Below are 20,503 nucleotides of genomic sequence, written 5' to 3'. Positions count from 1 at the left end.
TGGAGCAGCAGCTGGCCAGGTGAGACCAAAAAGGTTAGAGCTCCTTGGTTTGGAGAGGAGAAGACAGAGAGGATCTGCCCCGCTGTGAGCCCGAGGTTGCAGTACGTGTCCTCTAGAGGTCTCTTCCAGCCTGAATTTTTCTGTGATTCTGTGTTGTAGTCCAAGTCCACAGAATAGCGATGGCAGTAGATGCCAACCTGTTAGGTATTAAACTGGCGGTACTAGAAGCAAGGAGCACTCGGTGAGCTGGAAGGAAGCTGGTTCAAAACGTTAAGTAAATTTTTAATAGAGCAGGTAGTAAACTCCTGGAATTTGTTGCCCTGGGTTGTGGAGGCAGACAGTATCAGCAGAAGTGAATAAAATGGTCAGGGAATTTCATGAGGAACAGGGCCCCAGACAGATCCTAAGGGAATAAACCAGGTTAAACCCTCCGACATCCCTAGTCGAGCATTGGAGGAGGCTGAGGTACTGGGGGGGAAAGAGCAGAAAGCTCATACGGCGGCTGCGAGTGCCGTTTGCATTGAGACCCGCGTGTCGGAAGAGGGGATCGATGGGTCTAGCAAGTGTGCTGAGGCTTTCCTGCACCTTGCCTGCCGGGGCATGGTGCCGCTGGGCTTTTCTCCCTGCCGTACATGGCTGACAGGAGGAGGTGCCGGGATGCAGGGAAGACGGCAGCATCTCCCCGAGCGTCGGGCAGTCTGTGACACGGCCAGGGCAGTTACTTATCGCTCGCTGTCACCAGCTGTCCCGGCAGAGCCTGGAGACTGCTTTGTCCGCAAGACCAAACGGGTGGCCACGATTAAAATTGGTGAACGCTCATGGGCTTAATCCTCCTGTCGCTGCTGAGGAGTGAAAAGAGAGGGCTGGAAGCAGCTTCCAGGTCAGAAGCTGCTCTGTCATGCAAGGTAGGAGCTTTGGGATATTTTTCTCCTGCCATGAGTTAGCTTTCAGCATCAGGCTCCTGAGGAACACAGCATATTGCAGCATGGGATGGCAGTCCCTGAGGCTGCACACTGGGCTTGACTGGAGCCAGGGTGCCCTCTCCAGAAGGAGCAGCAGCAGGATTGTCCCCATGGGGGTGACGGATGGCAGGTGCTCTGCAGCTGCGCATAGGTACTTAGCAGCGGAAAAGGGGGTAGGTGAGGAGACCCACTAACACGGAGAGCTGCTTTGGCTTGCTCACCTGGTCCAGGGTCTGAAAGCCGCCTGCTCCTCCTGTGCAGCAGGCGCCTTTCCCGGGAGGGCACCAGCACAACGGGGGCTGCGGGATGCGTCAGCCCTGCTGGTGCTGTGCCGCTGTTGGCCACCGCGACTGGTCACTGGGTGCCTGCAGGAGCGGGGGTGAGATCCTCACCCACCAGCCACTCGAGGAACCAGGATTTCCCCTGTGTCGAGGGTGCATGAGTACTTGCAGGCCTCAAAAGCACTTCCTGAGTGGTCCCAGGCTAAGCAGGATGGCAGAGGTCTATCGCTATCGGTGCGCCTCGAGAGCAGCCTTGAACTGCTGTAGAGAAAACTGCGGAGAGAGGTTATTGCTCTCCTGTCTCCCAAACACAAAGGCACTGGCGGGCCATGTCTGGAGTTTGTCGTTGTCTGGGTTTCTTTGTGGGGAGGAGGTGTGGGAAGTGGGAAATGATTTCCATCTCAGGCAATACTGGTTATTTCCAGATCAGCTGGACTCCGTCCTGGGAAGTGGAGCTGGCTGGGAAGTGGCACTTTTCCAAAGGCAAGCCAGCATCTTTGGAATCACCTTTTCAATTGCGGAGCACTGTAAACCCATGCTTCTGTGCAGCCAGCAACGTTGACCTTGGCGCCCGACACCCCGGCTGCTGGCCAGGCAGGGCTCCCTCGTGGTGTAGTCGGGACCAGGCCGGGGCTGTAAGCGATGGCGCCGCGTCTGGTTATGTTGCTAGTGGCTCGCAGCGGAGCTGGGCGCCTGCGCTTGGGCCCTGAGTGGTTTCGAAGGTTAATCCTCTACCTGCCACGCGCGTCCGCCTCAGTGGTGCCAGCAGGCTCTCGGTATGCTCGGGTGCTGCGGCTGCCTCTGGGAGTCTCTTCGGTGGCGCGCTGCGTTCGCGGTGGCGGTGAGAGTGCGCTGAAGACCGGCACGTTCCTCTGCTGCGCAGCAGAGACACGAGAAAAAGAGAAGAAAAACTCACGGGCTGTTATTTGCCTGGTTTTACTTTCCTTGGCACCCGGAAGAGCGGGAGGCCGCAGGCTGCCGCAGGCAGCGCAGCTGGGAAGCTGGCCCGGAGGTGGGGGAGCCTGGGAGCCCTGCGCAGGGCAGCCGGCCCGCGGGACCTGCACAGGTAGGTCTGTCAGGCTGCGGCGCGTTCTGTCCGTCTGAACCTCGTACCTTGCCAGAAGAGTTTCCTCGGTAACCAGGGAGTTTTTTAGCCCTTGCGCTTTGGGTACCTGCTTCCCGGGCGGTACAGAGCGGGGCTGCTCCTTGTCTGGCTCTCCCCAGCCCCAGAGGCAGGGAGGGTCGTCGTTGCTGGAGGCAGCACTGCCCTTCCCTGCCCCTCTGCCTTGCTCTTCTCCCGGTTGGGCTGCCTGGCCAGACCCTCCCTGCGCGGCCCTGCGGGGCGCTCCTTGCTCCCGTGTCCCCGCTGCGCTGGGCTTGCTGAGCGCGCTAGTGGGTGCGGGCTGTTACACCACCAGAATTAATCACCTGCCTCTCGCAAGCTGCACGGTAGCAGAGAGCCACCTCCTTCCCCTTCACGGCAAAGAACGAAGATGCCGCTTCTCCTGAAGCAGAAGGGCTTTTTCGCCCGTCCTGTCGCGCCCGGGGCCGGCCCGAGCGCGGCAGCAAGCTCAGTCACTGCAGAGCTCGTTTCCGTGGCCTGGGGGACGCGCTGGTGAGGGGCAGCACAGGGCTGGCTGTTGTCCCCTGCCTTCGGGATTGGGAAGGATAGAGAGAAGGAAACACGCTACCTCCCTGCAAAGCGAGTCGCCAACACAGCCACAGCACGTCTGCTAGAGAAGCAGAAAGCGCGTGTGCGCTCCAGCAGCGTGGAAATCTCTCCTGACTCCCAGCTTCCCTTTCCTTCTGCTCCAGCAAAGCCTCTGCCAACTGGCACCGCAGGTACGTTCCTGTTTTCAGCCCTGTGCCAACTCCTTCCCTCCTGCTGCTCCGCAAATGGGTTAGGGCGGTAACCCTGGGAGCGCCCAAGGGCCGCCTGAAGGGGTCTGGGCGGGGGACGTTCCTTAAGCTGGGGAGAGGGAGCGTGCAGAGAAGGAGAAGCTGTTCCAAACTGAGGCGTAGCCTGAGCCTTGTCGGATGACACCGCCGTGGTGTTTGTATCCCCGTTTTTTCCTCTCCCCCAGTACATATGGTGCGCTTGGAAGCCAAATAAAACAGGCTGCCATCCCGCAACGCTCTCCGTGTTTTGTACGGCGCAGTCCTGTCTAGCCAGAGCAGTTACGATACCCCTGGCTCCCCGCTCTGGGTCTGCACGTGCAACCAGAGCTCGTGGCAACTGCTCCTTCAGGACAGCCTGGGTCATTTTAACAGCTGCAGCGTGCAGCGGGCTCAAGAGCACGGAGGCTCCCTTCAACCGCAGTTGCCGGCTTGGCTGTCGGGGGAGTGCGGATTACCTGACTCCAGGCTTTCCCGCGCTAGCGTTGGTACGTTCGGTGCCAGAAACAAGGGCAGTTTTATTTAGAGCTGTTACAGTGTGTAATTTAACAGAAAAACATGTGGGCATGATGAAGCCCTGAGACTGCACAACCCCCTGGTTGGAGAGGATGAAAACAAGGGAAGCGAGATAAAAGGCTCCCAACTCCGACACCACGAGGATGACGGAAGGAAAGGGCACCGCTTCCGGAAACGCCGCCCCGGGCGGGCTGAGATGGTAGAAAAGGTGACGCTGGCTCACGCGTTTCCAGCTCGCGAGCGGGCAGAGGATGGCTGAAGCCCAAGAAGGGCCCGTCACAGGGGAGCTGTGCGCTGTGGGGGGACAGGCCGTGGGACGGGGGAGGAGGAGAAGGCTGCTTCCCAGCCGCCCAGCGCGACGTCGAGGCCAGCAACGAAGAAGGTGCAAGTCCCAAACGGGTGAGGACTTCTGGAAGCGCGCAGCTTAGCAGCTTCGTGGCAGCCCTCACGTAAAACTGCTCCTGGGCCCAGGCAGAGAGCACGAAACAAGACTCAGAATCCAGGACAACTTACTTTATTGCTACCAGAAGGCTTTCATCAGTACAAGGGCTCCAAATACAATACCTTCCTCAGGGCTGTGGAGAGAGCTTGAGATTGGGACGGGTCATTCCGAGAAACACAGGTGTAACATTTAAAGAGAGGAGCTTTTAAAGGTTTCGCTTTTGGTTAGAAGTTACAGGAACACAAAACTTGGGGTCAGGGTCTTCTGTTCTTTTATGATGGGTAATTACCCATCTTTCAAACCTCGGGCGTACTTAGCCACTCCAGCACCTCACTGAGCAGGGCTGGTCACATGCTAAAAGCTTATAAACATATGGGAAAAAAGTCTCCATTGCAGAATTTAAGGTTTACACTTGATGTAGAAAGTCGTGTGTTGGTGAATATCTACACTGAGTGCAATTCCTGGTGCAAACTAAAAAGAATAGTGAACTAAAATCACTTGAAAAAAACAGTACTTTAGTTCACTAACTGCCTTCTCTGTTCAAAAACACAGTGTTTAATTTGGAGAAGACTTTGTGTAAGGTACAGAGAGCACCGTGGCCACTGCCCTAGTGTTCTTGCGGAGTACTTTCACGCTCCTGTGGTTACTTAAGCGTGGAGCAGTTTGCAAGCATTGTTTTGGGGTTGTTTTTTTTTTTTTTCTGACTAACCTTTTATTTAAATTCAGTTTTTAAATATCATCACGTTTAAACACCAAAGTTCTAACAAAAAAAAAAAAAAAAAGGTCTTTTCCTTTAGAAAGAAAAAACAAACCTGTCATGAAGGTCAGATAGTACAGAACATCATGCACAAGACTTGCTGAGAATTAAAAGAGGAGCAAGCAGAAAGAGACTAAGGAGAAGAAGGAAACCGGATCAGAGGGGTGTTACTTGGCCGGGAAACCTGAAACAACTCTGCACAATTGATGTGAGCTCTTGGACACAGAGAATGGGTTACAACACACAGGAGCAGAAAAACAGTGGAACTGACAACACTAGAAAGAAACAATTTTTTGCTACTTTTTTTGTTTGGTTTTTGGGTCTTTTATAAATTTTTTATACTTTTTTGTGTTTTTAAGTGCTTAAATAGTGGAACTATAATTAGCCGCACAAGAAAAAAATTCAAAAAAGGTTTGGGATTTTTTTTTCTGTTTTTTGGCTCCCTTCAGTTCAGCCTGACAAGGTATGGGCCCCTTCTCCCCCCACTGCAGCTACGCGGCGCCGCGTTCTGCGAGGTTTGGAAGGCAGCTGCGGCGTGCGCCTCCAGCTACATGACGGACACTGGCTGCAAAGGCGGACAAGGGGAAACGCTGCCCTCCTGCCTCGAGACGTCAGCGCTGCAAACCGAGCCCACGCCTTCAAGAGCCGCTACCTCGGGAGCAACATCTTCGTTGTAGAGGCGCTTGATACCGTCGTAGAAGTCGTCCACTTCCATCTCCTCCACTTTGCGCTTGGCAGAGGCTTGCTTGCAGCTGGTGGGAGCCGGCAGACGCTGGTAGAGCGCGGCTGTACCTGTGACTGGCACTTCTGGCCTGCCGTTGTCCTTGGAGAAACCTGGCCCTGGGACAGAGGAGGGCTGGCATTTGAACACTCCTCTGTTACAGGCCACCAGGGTATGCTTGAGGGGACTGTAGACATATACAGAATTGGGCAGCAGAGAAGACTGCAGAGTGGAAAGGTGATGTGCCACGAGCTCCCGGCAGTGGATCAGCTGCGAGCTATCCATCTGGAGCGAGAAGACAAGCAAGGAACCGGCATTGCAACATGAAGGTTACCCGCTGCCGCCAGACCAGTGGCTACGAACCAGGGCAGGGCTAGTGCTCGGAACACACGGGCCACCCACGCGCTTGAAAAATGGCTCACTGCATCTGCTGGCAGCTTCACTGCTTCTCCTCGCGATAAGGCCACCTAATGCGCTTAAAAACGACGTCTGTGCTGCTAACTAGGATTCTCTCCCCAGTGTGTCGATTTTTTTCCTGGTGCAGAGTGGCCATTACCCATCACAGGCAGGATGCAGTCGTGATGAACGCTGCAGAACTGCCCCAGTGAACCGTCCTTTCAGGCTGGCGCGCGACCATCTTTGCAGGCAGCGTCAGCAGCTATGGGCCCGAGAGCCCTGAAGGCTCACGTCACCTGAGAACTCGCACAGGGAAGCATTTCCCATGCGGCGCTGAACACGGATCCTGGCTGCGTGGCTGAGGCTTGCAGCTGAAGATGGGCTCCACAAACCAAGAGCTGAAGTCTGTTAAGAAAATCCCCTTTCCAATCTGTGGCTGCAGTTCTGCTCTCAGACCTGCTTTCCTTGGGCAAATCCACAGGCAAATTCATGGTTTACTCCAGCAAGAGGGGACCCTGGCCTCGTCCCTCTCGGCTGTGCGTTTAAGCTGTTTGTCTCCTCTGCAGCCTCTCTATCACTAGACTCAGCTTTCGTAATGGACAGGGCATCGTGCCCACGTGAAGACCACCCCTCTCCCAGCACCCGCCCTCACCCAGCGCTGCTTCATCTGGACCAAACACCAAGGAGAAGGTTGTGTTTTCAGTAAGACTGAAGGAAGTGAACGCGGGAGAAGCACAGCCGGTTCCACTGAACCTCTGCCCTCCTCTCCACGCTCACAGGGGGCTCGTTCCGCTTCCTGGCTCACGGCTGAGCCCAGCGCTCCTCGCTCCCTGGGACTAGGGGAGGTATTTTTTTTGACTACAGCCAGCTGCCATCCAGGACAAGTTTCCCTTCTCCCTGGATGCCTCCTGTCCAAGCTGCAGCCTTCCGTGGCCCCGGTGGCTCCCTGCCCCTTGGTGCCGTGATGTCCAGCCCCAGCTCCCCTTACCTGCACCTTCTGGAGCAGCTCGATGATGAGAGCCAGCCAGTCAGGCAGCAGCTTCTCCAGCTCCAGGCTGACGATGGCCAGGGCCAGCATGGAGCCCTTGAACTGCAGCAGCTGGTAACAGGCCATGCATTGCAGCAGCTGCTTGGTGAGGGCCGCCACGTGCTGCGAGGGACTCGGTTTGGGCAGGATGGTCAATAGCTGAGGCCTGTTGGACACCGCAACCGCGTGGAACTGGGGGGAGACAAGCACAGGAAGCACGTGGTGTCACAACAGGCCCGCGCAGCCACGCGACCCACCACGCAGCCCCCGTGGGCGCAGCGCAGGCTCCTCTTGGCCACGTGCCTTTAGAGCAACGGAACCAGGTCGTACCGCGAGGGTGGCGTGCGACAGGCACCCCCAGACGCAAGGGAACCTCCGTCACGTGGTGTAACCCTTGACTTTCCCACACCGTGGAAAAAGCAGCTCCGTGCTGAACCCACGAACAGCCTCGAGCTGCCTTTTGCCAGGGTGCCCCATCACACGCGGTGGGAGCCATGCTGCTCGGAGCTCTGCAGAAGGCCCCTCCACTCTCTCTCTCTCATCCTCGCCTCCTCTCTCAGCAATGCACATTTGAGAATTGAGGTGTCCTAGCCAAAAGCCTCCCCTCAGGAAAGCCGAGAGAAGATGAAATTCAATGAAGAGACACTCGGGGTGTTTTCATTCTCTTTAACCTCTTATCAAACTAGCAGGCTCTCTGTTCCTTCTGCAGCTCGCCCTGAGCGTGCCCACTGCCCGGCACTGGGGCTTCCTCCTTGCTTCATTTGTATTTTACTGCTGCCTGCTATTTAGGTTTGAACAAAACCACCAGCAGTTTAGGGCCAGGTTTTCAGACAGTGGGCACAAATTTTGAAAATTGCCCCCGAGTTATTTCAAATCACAAGTTGCCTCTGAAGCTTTCTGGAAAGGTTGGTTGTTTCAGAAAGTGCTTGTACAAAAGTATTGTGACAACATGCTGAGGGCTCTGCTCTCCAACAGGGAGGGGTTTTTGTCTAGGTACCTCTTGATACAGTACATACTAAGATAGCAGAGAAAATAGAGTATCTTCTTATTTACAATATGAAGGAAATCCAGTGGTGTTGCCATGTGAAGATCCCAGTTCAGTTTATCCAGGATAATCTTCTCCATTCTGCGAATTTCAGCTGGAGAACAACCACAAAAGCTATCCCGAGCCAACACCTTCAGTACTGGAATCCTCTGTAAAAGCCAACATGTGGGCAAGGGGGAGAAGAGAAAGTGCCAATCGTCTTCATAAAAATTGCACAAGAAGCTTCATCCCTGCCCTTCAAGTGCCAACCACCCCATGCAAGCAGAGATAGCACTAGAAAAGCATACAGTCAGATGACAGCAGATTACCAGAAAAAAATATATTTATTACCTCATCTTCCTCAATGGTCTTTGCAGCAAGGAAGAAGCAGCTGATTGCAATACAGTTCAAGTACTTTGGACGGGCCTAGGACAGAGAACAGCAGAGAAATTCCCCGGATGAATGCAATACAGAAATCCCTTCTGCTCGGACATCCTCAGCCCCAGGGTCTCCAGCTGCCCGCACGGCGTGTTCTGGATCAGCGGCCTGACCTCCGACACGCCGCGGCGGTGGCAAGCCATGCGGAGCGAAAATCCATATTCCATGACGTAAAACAGCACAGAAACCAGCCAGCTCCATCGCTGTAACTGGCACCCACTGATGTGCGGCAATGGAGTGGAAAGAGCTCGTTTTTAGTCAGTGTAGCAGAAATAGCAAGGAGCAAACCAGAAGGGCCAGATCATCTACTGGCACAAAACCGTCACCGCGCCACCTGCTGCAGCAGCACGCTGCCATTGCTGCAGCTCGGGGGGCAGAGGCAGAGTAGGAAGGAAAATAAGAGTTTAAAAATGCTGTCCTTGTCTGCTGAACAAGTATAAAGCATACATAAAAAACATTCCACTTACGTTATTTGTTAGTAGTTCTCAAAACCATGGCCCAGAGATTATCGAGGGAGAGCAGGCCCCTTTTAGGGTGAGGTGCTTTAGGTGAGGTTAGGTTAAATTAGAAGGGGAAAGGGTGATTTTTATTTTATTTTTTTCCCACGTGCGTCAAAACTTTTCTGAGCCTTAATTCAGTGGAGGGCAAAAAAAAAAAAAAAAAAAAAAAAAAAACGGAGCAGGTAGGTAGCCCCTGTGATCAATGGAGCATAAGCACGTGCTCAGAATTTACTACTGAGCAAAACCCCACTGGACGTGCCAATCTTAAGTCTGGCACAGGACTTAGCTTCCAACGTTAGTCTAAAGGAAAAAGATAAGGTGTGACAGGGTGCATCCACCTGCTCCTTAGCGCTAGGCGCAGTAGCTGAGGGCTAGGACAAGCAGAGGCACTGCGCCCTCAGCAAACCGCTGCACCTCCACGCGGCCGGGGTAGAGCTGATCTTCTGACTGCACTGAAAGCAATTTCAATGAGAAAAAGCAAAGGACAACTGAAACCCTGCGTAGAATGCAAAATCCACTGCTGCCATAATTAATTCCTGCTGGGTTAGTTTTAGTGGAACAGAGATATGGGGGTTTAAGGGTGCGATCCTATAAGCCACACTCATGCAACGAGCTCTCAGGAAACCTAAAACACTGTTTCCAGAAAGCAGCAGGAAAGAAGGACACTGGATGCCATCAAAATTAAAGATATTTAGCAGTGTTCAGTTTCAGTTACATGAAAAGATTCAGCTGTGCCTGGAGCCTTGGCTTTCTAGTGATATTTCAACTTCAGCTTAGATAGTTGTAGGGAGTCCACGCTGGGGGCAGACAGAGGTACACGTGTGTGTTCAGGTATCACTCACAGTAAAGAGACTGAAGTCCCTCAAGGCAAGACTGAGACTTGTTCTTCCCCGCAGAGGCAAGTTAAGAGCAAACTGTCAAGTCAGTGTATAATAAATGTACAGCAAAAAGGACACTCGCGCGGTAGTCAGGCAGAAGGAGGTGTTTAGAGCAAGTTCCAATGCTCAGTCAAGTTTATTCCCTGCTTTATTTAGCATTACTTCAATAATGCATTTGTCCCTTCACTTCCTATGCATGCTGCCCTCCACCACCCTGCAAGGGCGAAGAGCGTTTTTTGCCCAAGCGTGTTAAAGCACAGTCACCCGGCCCAGTCCCCTCCAGAAGCCTCTGCTCGCTCTCCCTACGCCTCATCAACGGGCAAACGCTGCCTACGGCTGCTGCAAATATCGCCAAGCCTCCGCCGGCGGTTAACTGGCGCTGTGCAGAGACCTACAGCAAACGCTGCTGGTCACCAGAAACGTAGCTGGCCAACAGCACAGCGCTGAGCAATTTCAGCGCACGCTTACAGCAAAGGGAAGAGACTAGCTGTCTTAACAGTCCTGCAGAGCAGCACCTGGTAAGAAGCAGGCGTTAAGGTGCATCGCTGGAACCATAAAGCAACAGCTTTATGGGAGAAGAAAAGCAGGGGCGGGAGCAGAAGCCCTGACCTGTTTGAGTAATGCTCGCCCAGGAGCTCAGAATAAGCTGAAAACCTCTTGACAAATGCCTTTCCACATTCCTCCTCGCTGCCTGAGGCACACAGCGAGCTTCTCTTGGTCTCATACTTCATTTCTCTGTAGACTGGCTGCTGCAAATTACTGCAAGCAAAAACTGTACTTGAGGGCATTACTGTTGAGGGATTTTAAATACCTATTTTCCATCTCAGTGTTCCAGTAAATCACCCATTTTAAGTTAAGTTTTCCATGACTTGTAATTTAAATGTTATCAATATTTAACGATAGCTAAAGGATGGGTTAATGGAAGACATCATTGTTCTGTTGAGCCACGTCTCATTGAAACGTAAGTACGCAGGCTGAAAATACTATGTTCTCCTGCTTACATTTCCTAAGCTGTATTACTTACCTAAGAGTGTTTGTAATAAGATTAGACGCACGTGAAGCTGAGACTGCAGATTTGCTGAGCACAGAATTTAACTGCGCAAATATAGGAAGAGGTAAGGCCCAAAGCCTGGCTTCAGAACTCAAGGCTAGGGATCTTGAGGTGACCCCCCCCCCCCAGTTTGGTCATTGACAGGGGTACAAAATGCATCCCAAGCACAGCACCTCTGATTTATTCCCATAGCAGACCCATTTAGCACTCACAGCACAACTGGCTAAGATACAGAACAACAACAGCTCCCACCCAGAGTTGCAGATGTCCTAAATACTGGGTTTTATTTATTTATTTTTCTTTAAAAGTCCCTATGAAATACTAGGCCTAAAAAAACAAATACTTTATGGCCATATTCTCTGTGCCATTCAGTACAGCAGACTGCACAGCCCGTCACTGTCAGGACTTGCAGCCATGCTCGCTTACCACCTTTTCTCTTCAGGTCTGCCTGAAAATCAGTCTCTCTTTAGATCTTAGTCCATCAGATTATCTACAGACCACATTAGCACTCAACAGCTTCCCCCCCCACACACACACACACACACGTTCCTGCCAGAAGCACTCATCTCTGGCTGAACCTGTCCCGTTCCTTCATTTCCCTGCACCAGCACACTGGCTTAAAAAATCCTGGCCCAAACCAGTCCTCAAGCATCTATTTGTTCCCATCAGCTCATTCACTACTAGCAAGTGCTCACAGCAGTTCCAGGTGAGACTAAATACTGCTGCAGTTAAATACGAGAGCAATTAAGAGAGGCAAGCTGGGACTGTGTGAGAGGGCACTGGGCTGAGGTCTCTAATGGTGGGCTAACAGCTATTTCCTTTAGCTTTATGACTCAGTTTTGCTCAGGTCAGATCTTTCTTTTCATCTAAAATGTATCTGCTTTAAGATCTCTACTTATATTCTTTTTCTCTCTGGTTAAGCAACAATTGCTTAAGAAACAAGTATGTTGGTAGGGTTAACTTAACATTCAAACCAGGTTAGAAGAGAACATGCAGTTCAAGAGGCAGGGCACTGGCTTTCTTCTAGGTTAATAGGTGTTTAAACTAATGAGCTGCAGTATGTAAAGGAAACGAGGCAGAACAGAAGAGGGAGAAAATACTCTTGGCAGATGTAAGTGCTGGGTTAGTTTCCCGGGAGAGGCTGACCAGCATGTGCTGGTGAAAGCAATCACCAAGGGAAAAATGACTGAGGAAAGAAACTACCTCCGAAAGTGCCTAGTGGCAGTGTATTGCCACAGTGAGAGTGGTGCACTGCCACAGCTTCAGCACCTGAAATTAAGGTTTGCAGTAATACAAGTGACCTCCTGTATATGCGTGAGAAAGAAAGAGGATGGGGAGAGCAGAGGTGAAAAGTAAGCACTTCCATACAGTCACACCACCAGGATTATATGCAGGAACAGGAAAGAGGGTTGCTGGCATACTCTGAGTGGGCAGTAAAGATCCATTTTGGTTTACGTATCTGCAAATATTTACCTTTACTGTGGCTAAAAACCTGTCCAAAAGACTGATGGCCAGGGCGAGCGTTTCTGGATAAAGGTGGAACTGGTATTTGAGCTTGGCCAGCCACTGAATGACCTCATCCCTCTGCTTTGGAGAAATGGCTACATCCTGTTGGAGAGAAAAACAAAACGTTCTTAAATAAGGGTTGAGCAACTCAGAAAAGACCAAACATATTTACCTCTACAGGAGTTAGCACTGAAACAAAGGCTGCTTCAGAAAGGGGTGCTCTGAACCTGCCTGAGGAAGCACTCAGCTCTCGCACGTGTGGCTGGTGATCATGCACCTTTACTGGTGGCTCCGGGATGCAGACAGTCCAAAACAGGCTTTCCAGTAGGGAACTGCATCAAGATTTCTACATAGATCTTTCTCTGCCTGGGCAAATCAATACTGGTAGTTCATGCATGTCATTTTGCACAGAGCACAGGCTTTCCAAATGTCCTCCAAGTCTAGCATTCAAACACACAGGCAAAAGGAGAGTCTCTAACTGTAAGCCCTCATGGCTGAAAAGGTTAGAGCAGAGTGCCAGCTCCCTTTATAGAAAAACTTAATGCATATAACAAAAATCTGTCAACTTTGCAGAGGGATCCAGGTCTGCCTTAACACACGCACAAACTATACTTGCAATATTGCTAACAAGCAATCACAGACGGCACCCGATGTGCTTCGTTCGCATACGAGTCAGCAAAAGGCTAAAGGCGCTCAGCAGCTTGCAGGCCACAAGCTGCAGCCTGCATCCTCCGCGAGCTGCTCCAGGAAGCCGCCCACACAGCCAGCAGCGTGTCCTCTGCCCCTGCGGGGACACAGGACCAGGTTGGGCCTCTCACCTTTTGGTGGGGACAGTCTCTAAACACCTACCTCAGCTTTATGTTCTGACACTGTTAAATGGGTGTGGGATCTAGCAACATGTCTCAAGCCATAAAAGATATGTTAGGCTATTTGGGGTCTTTTCCTCCAGCTCATCAAGATAATCAACTACTGAACTCTGGGGTGGACAATTAGAGCAAGGGGAAGAACTCTTGCCTTTACTAATCCTGTGAATTCTCAGTAATCCAAGTAACTGTTTCTGTCTCTGGGCTGCAGCTGCAAGCCAGTCCTTGCCATGGTATCAGCGTATGGCATTAGCCTGCAGACCCCTGGCGTTGTCCAGGCTGCTGGTTAAGTGCCAGTTTCAGGAAAGCCGTATGGTCATCACTCTATGAAACAATCCCAGTCCTCCTGTAAAAGTTACTCTCCTGGCATTAACACGGACAGCATGGCCTCACCATCTAACAGTATTTATGCAGCAATCAATACAACCTTGTTCCTGCACAAGAGGGCTACTGAACATGCATCCCCTTCTCTTCCTGCTCTCTTCTCCCCACTTGCCGAGCATAACATAGTCTATTTTCAAAATCCCTGAAGGACCTGTGCTCCCACTTCTGAAACTATGAGTCCCAGGGAAAAAGCAAGAGCACGAACTGTTGTTAAGGCACAGCAGTGGCTGTAAGCATCTACATATGTGCTTCTGGAAAGGACACAGCTGCTAAATTGAGTTTCCCACCTTATTTCTCGGGAGATTGTGATCTCCTAGCACTTGTGTTCATGTGGAGTTCCTGCAGTCTCGACAAGTAATGGTCTATACGTGCTTCCCCCTTCCCCACTACATTCCCAAACGAAGGCCTTCAGGTAGTCACTGACCCTGCAGAGTAGGCACACACCTGTGACCAGGAAGCATCACCAGGACATGAGAGCAGTGAGTCCTGTGCAAAGCCTCCGGGGGAACAGGCAGGGAGACCATCCTACCGACTGCCTGGCTTTTCCCCGGACCGCTGGTGTAGATTCGTTAAGTGCAACACAGAGTAACTTACCCCATCCAAAGAAATCTCCCTTGAGACAGCCAACTTTTTCTTTACAGAAACCCTGATTTAAGCATCACTCAAACGCTACTGCACCCTGCAGCAAAGAAGGAAGGCTATCTCGTAGCTTCTCAGGTGCTGACACAGTTACCCTCCAGCTTCGCTCTAGGAGATTTATTGACCTTCTTAGACGAGACACCACTCAGATATACAAAAAAGCCAGACCTGAACAAAACCAGACATGCTACCGGAGCCAGGCGGGTGCCCAGCCCCTGACAGACAGCAGATGGGAGGAAAATGAGTTGGTGTTTTGAGAGGATAGGTTTATTTTTCTTTAAAATTGTAGTGATTTTTTTTTAGCTCAGTACATACTAAAAATAGAAGATTCCAAATAGAGTTCTCTCTCTCTCTCTCTCTCTCTCTCTCACACACACACACACACACACAAAAAAAAAAAAAAAAAAAAAACCTTTCAGCAGTAAAGGAAATTGTGGACTGGGGTTAATCAGGTACAATTTCAATTCAAAAGGCTTTTTTTTTTTCTTTTGGCTCAAGACACCACTATTGATCTGTTTGGAAAACAGTTGAATTTCAACCACAAATATAGACCAGTCATTGACATAATAAATGCTCTGTCTGACTTGTACTCTGAAATATTTACAGCTTCTGCAGTCTTTCAACCAAGCATCTCTCTGGTCTTACTTCAACCTGGATTATTTGAGGTGATTAGCAAGGACATTATCCAGAAGTAAGAAGTGAAACCAAGTGAATTTCTACTGCCTTGAGGAGGGTCCTTGTGTTCTCTACAACAGTTTGACTACTGCTGAGACAGTTTAAGAGAAAGAAACTGAATAAAAGCTGCCTGCCAAGTTGCTAAGGGCTTGCACAAACAAAAAAAATCACTCCTGGGCCGGGCTATCGTAGCTGTCCTCTCAGCAGAAACATAAGAGGGAAGAAGTAGCAGGAATTAAAAGACAAAAACACCTGACAATGGAGCAAAATAAATACTTTAGGCCACCTCTATTATCGAAGTACCATATGTTTCAGCTAGACAATGATGCACTTTTTTTTTACTGGCATATTGAATCCACCGCCTATGAGCCAAGAAAACCCTTGAAAACAGAGCTTGGTAGGCAGAAGTGCAATTACACTAGCGCTTCTACCAGCACAGCAACATCTACCAGAATACCAGCATCACATCTTTTCAAGGATGGTTACTTAAAGTACGAAATTTGCTTATTCTGTACTTAAATTCCTTACTGGCATTGAGGTCCATCTCCCTAGTGGGAGAGCAGAGGAGGGGAAGGTGGCAGGGCTGAAGTGCTCGGTCCCAAGCTGAGTTCTGGGCTGACAGCTTGTTAGTGGACACACAGCTGGTTACATTTGTTCACAGACACAGGTCCCACTGAAAAGTACTTAAGCAATTCCCTTAGAAAAGGTAAAACAGGAATGCTGGCGTGGCTGTGACAATCTAAAGACACAGGTTTTTGTAATCAAAAGCCATTTTTTCCAGCTGCAACATTTGGTGTAATACAATGTACTACCTCTGCCTGCAAAACTTGCCTTACCACGTGGCTTCTCTGAGGAGAAGAAAGTCTCGCCTTGTTTTCTCTCCTGATGCCCCAGTGGTGCCACAGAGTCAGCAGGACTCTGTCTCAGATCCAGGTGGGCCTCTGCTCTCAGCCGGGACCTCTGGATGTCACTTGACAATAGCACTGCTTTTTAAAAAGCACCTACCACTTTTACAGAGAAGAGTAAACTACTTTCCTCAATTCTAAGACATAATGATTCTTTCTATAAATGTTATTGCAATGTACAGGTGAAATCTCAGCCCCATCCATGGCAGAACTCCTGCTGCCCACAGTGGGCTGCACTCATTCCAGAAATGCTAGTTTGAAGCATGCTGCGCCTGTAATAAATGCACCACACACTCAGCAGTAAGAAGTTTATAAAATGGTTTGCTAACAACATCTCTTTTTTTGGACAATGGGGTAGTGACCTAGAAATTACCTGGAGGAAAAAACACAGCAAACAGTATGTTAAATGCTGGCTGTCCTTATAGAGACCATTTCTCACGTAGCAAGGTGAGCACTGCACAGCAGAACCCAAAAAACACTGTCATTAAGGGGAGGGGCTACTGTTAAGCTGAACTTTTTTATTGCTTTATTCATTGCATTTATTTTTAAATGGAAGGAGACCAAAAAAAACCATACAAAAGGATTTATAACCACAGCCAGGTTTGGCCAATACTGCAGACTTAAAAGGTTTCAAGCAGCTTAAAGTATTATTTTGAAAATGCAGGATCTGAGTGAATCCAGAAACTAAGCCCTGTGTGTATCCCTAAAAACCAAACTGAAATGTTCCTTCAAACAAACAAACAAAAAAAAAACACATGATTTTAAAAACCTGTCTGTGACTCCTAAATCACTGACCTGCTCCTGGCACAACAGCGCTTCTAGGGAAGCCAGTAAGAACACGCTTGGGCCCTCCAGCAGGAGGAGGAGAGATTCAAAATCAGTGCAATGTTAAATAGCACGGCAGCCTCTCTCTCCCCATGTTCCCTCTTGCTGTACATGTCTGCTGTAGAGGAGGGGGCAAGATCAGCAGCTGCCCTGCTGCAGCGCCAGGCTCTTCTCCTCTGCAGCACAGGAGGACTTCGCCCATCCCCTCTGCTTCCCTGGCAGCACAACCTGGTCGTCTCCTTTCCCAACAGATCCGGGAGAAACAGGGATCACCTTGCCCAACTCCTGCCTGTGTCCGTCCTGGCCCGGCGCAATCCTCCCTGCCCAGCTCCTGCCAGAGCGAAAGGTTACGCTGTCTCCCAAGAGCAGTGTCTGTGGGAAATGGGGCGGGAAGAAGGGATCATCTTCCTAAGCTGCCTCTCGGCCTTCGGTCCTCCTGGGATTTGTCCGTAGAGTCTCTCACTACAGCTGATTCTGGTAGATTGCCCTTCACAGGCCACAGGAGGCCGAAAGGTCAAACTTCAGGATCAGAAGTTAATGTGAAATGGCTCGGCCCTAACATAGCAAATAGCAACTGCACGCTCAGCCCCCGGTAACATGGACCTTTCCATGTGAAAAACTTGGCGTTTAATCTGGATCACTGAAAAATAAAGCATATCTAAGCAACATGTATGTAATTAAAACCAAAAAAAAAAAAAAAAATAAAATAACCCACGCACAGAGAACTGAGTCCCTTGCATATGAAGGCGTAACTGCAAGGTAAAGTCATTTCTAGGCACAACAGAAGTAAGGCTCCAAAATACATCTTGGCTTCTTAAGAACTATGTTGCAGGAAGGAAGTAAGAATGAGGTGAATCTTCAGCTCTTTTCTGGAATAGCATCAATCCAATAAAAAGTTTCCCTGCTTCAGTCTCTAATTGCAATTATAAGGTCATTGGTGGGGACAGAATTCCCTTACCCCGGAAGACCAGGTAAATTTAAGTCTCCTCACAGCAGCACCAAGTAAATTCCTTATAGTTCATTTTCACAGAGGGTCGGAATGAGTGAGAACTGCTCCCATCATGTCAACACATCCTGCTGCTGCTTCCAAGCAAGGCAGGGAACTTCCTATCCAAATATATGGTTTTTATTCCTCTACCTCAAAGGTATATGTATGTCACCCTAGTAATGTGAATATGAGCTACAACACTGCAAAATTAATTAAGCAGTGAGGTCATTGTTCCTTGAGTTATACAAAATTAAAAGCAAAAATGAGACACGACTGTGGCTGAAAGCAAGAAGTCCCTCCGGGCTGCACACCAAGATCCTCTTCATTTTGAAAGTACTTTCCCACAGACATTGTCTTCTGCCACTCAAAGTGTCCGTGGTCATCTCTTTGTTTTGCTGCCACAAATCTGCCATTACAGAACTTAACCCCAGGCGTGGAAAAGCATGACCGCCTAGTCCGGCAGCTTTAATTAGACTGCACGTCAGGGAAAATTAATCCAAGCCTAGCAACGGCAGCCTTCGTTTTCAGCGCAGCAGCAGGCTGCTCTGAGGCAGACTCAACAACCGCCCTGAGGTCCGAAGGCCAATTCATCTCATCTGGCAGTCACTTTCCCTCCCTTCTTCTTTTTTTTCTTTTTCTTTTTCTTTTTTTTTTTTTTTTGGAGCGGAGGCCTCATCAGAGCAAGGCTCGACCTACAGCTCTGCCTGTCCCTGCACCAGAGATTTGCAGGCGTGTGCACGACCCACGCCACTCGAAAAAGCGAGAACATTCCCTGCTCTCCACCAGAAAGCGCTGGCAGGATCCAGCGCCCGACTGTGAGGCAGCCTTGCTCACCATCCGCGACCGCAGGCCCCGAGACGTGGCGCTCCCGGCCCGTCGGCAAGGCTGCCACGTTACCTGGCCCCCGCGCACCGCAGCCGTGGGGTGCGGGAGGCTGCGCAGGTGTCTGTGCTTTTCTCTGGACCGGCGCCCATGCAGACACTCGCATGACGGGCCGCCTGGCTTGCCCACAGCAGGAAGCCAGAAGGCAGCTGCATGAAGCATGAGGGATTTCAGAATAGTTCTGCTGTGCAGGAAGCACCCCGCAGAGCACCAATAAAACTGTTTTGAAAAAGTGCCCCATGGTTTTGCTGAGCGCGAAGAAACAAAGTACTGCTACACCACAGCCTGCAAGTTACTTTTACAAACTGCCCTGCATCACAGCCATTTGCTCACACCTACCGATCCTTCTCCTGCCTTCCATGTGCAAGGATCTCCATCCATCAGGAGATCAGCAGAAGCAAAGGGCAGGATGCTGCTGCACAGGCCTCTGGCCAAGGAGTCTGCCCATATAACCCAAAATACGAAAGTGGAAGACTAGCAAAGTTCCATCAGATGTGCAAAACTGTTAACACAATTCAAAACCTGTATTTGAGTGACAGGCTTGTATCTTCCAAGCAAAAGATGTGATGCTAATTCCCAGTTTTTTTGGAGCACAGCCAAATTTGTAAACTGATCGATTTTTGTATTAGCACAAATACAAATCAACTGTCTAACTACAGAACCGAATCAAATGTGTTTAAGATGATAGAAATGGGGAAGCATGTGGGATGTCAGCTTCTGTCTGTTCCTTGGGCGAAGTGCAGGTACATCACAGTGAACTCTTTCCTGCAGTTACTTGATTTCTTATGGAGAAACAGGCTGTCTGTTGCCTATTCTATCGATGAACATGCCTTTAAACATCATCAAAGAACAGGATATTTCTGTGAAGGCGTCGAGCCAAAAATGTTAACTAACACTATAGCACAAGACAAGTCAACACGCTGTGGCTGTAGATGACTATCCTGCAGAACGACATAGTGGCACTGCATTCCCCATGTCTGTCATTTCATTGCTCCAAAGCGAGCAACAGCCGAGGTCAGTAATTCTGCCCGGGAGGGAATTACTGCACCTCACACAACACCTACAGACCTGACATCCAGTATTTGTCAGAAAGCTGCTGGTGCGGTCTCTACGATGCTGAGAAGCACGCAGAGCTGTTCTGCTTCCCTCGTACTGACAACTGAATTCACTTGTCGCCTCTGACCCAGGAATGGTGCTGCAGGAACGTGCTCCTCGCTCACTGTGTGTCAGACAAGAGGGCCAGGAGCCACGACTCAGGCTCCAGAGTGCTAGCACAGTACAAATAACTTGTAAGAATTCCTTAGGACCTTTGGAAAAGGCCGTCCTAAAAAGAAATATTAGCTGTGAACTCCAACTTACTCAATTTCATTGCTGCCTAATCTAAGAAAAACACTTTACCTGATAATTCTTTTTTATGTCTGCTGTCCCAGGCAGACATTTTGCTCTTTCTCCTAGTTGATCCTGCATATGCCTGCTCATCTGGGAGCAGGTCACCTTTATCGGGCCTGGGAGGCTTCTAAAAAGGGCAGCTATAAACATCAGGGCCAAATCAGTCCCCATTTGGGTCCCAGGAACACTTCTTTTACAGCACAGTGACCCCCAGATGACTCTCCCTGGGCTGTTTCTCACTTGCATTGGTTTGGAATTAGAGGTGCTCTCCTGGTAATTTTCCGAAGTGCCAGTCTGCGGGGTCTGATTGTGGTTTAGTGGTGCAGCAAAGAGCTCGAGCAGCACAGCCTCTGCCATCTGCAAAATAACGTGCACAAACACCCACTGGGGAGAGTTCACTGCTCTGCCCATCAGGTGAGCTGAACGCATTCATCTCACAATGTTTTGCAAAGCTGGAAATATCAGTCCCTGTTTCACCCACGGGATAAAACAGGCACTGGAAGGTTAAAAGATCTACCCAAGGTCATGTGGGGAGACAGTGGAAAAAAATGGGAACGA

At 50.1% G+C, this 20,503-nt stretch overlaps 1 protein-coding gene across 1 annotated transcript in view; it reads right to left on the bottom strand.

Annotated features, from left to right (window-relative positions):
- Positions 1–4,153: 4,153 nt before the first annotated feature.
- The window catches only part of CCNI (cyclin I), a 35,450-nt gene continuing 19,100 nt past the window's right edge, over positions 4,154–20,503 (bottom strand). Inside the window, exons 3-7 of the mRNA XM_062574236.1 lie at positions 12,363–12,497; positions 8,374–8,448; positions 8,052–8,192; positions 6,960–7,190; positions 4,154–5,860 (exon numbers count right to left, since the gene is read on the bottom strand). Coding sequence (XP_062430220.1) covers positions 5,402–5,860; positions 6,960–7,190; positions 8,052–8,192; positions 8,374–8,448; positions 12,363–12,497 — 1,041 coding nt within the window. The 3' untranslated portion in view covers positions 4,154–5,401. The remainder of the gene's footprint in view (positions 5,861–6,959; positions 7,191–8,051; positions 8,193–8,373; positions 8,449–12,362; positions 12,498–20,503) is intronic.

This window comes from Rhea pennata, chromosome 4, assembly GCF_028389875.1.
Source record: "Rhea pennata isolate bPtePen1 chromosome 4, bPtePen1.pri, whole genome shotgun sequence".
In the NCBI taxonomy this organism is placed as follows: Eukaryota; Metazoa; Chordata; class Aves; order Rheiformes; family Rheidae; genus Rhea; species Rhea pennata.
This window is presented reverse-complemented; position numbering and strand designations above follow the sequence as displayed.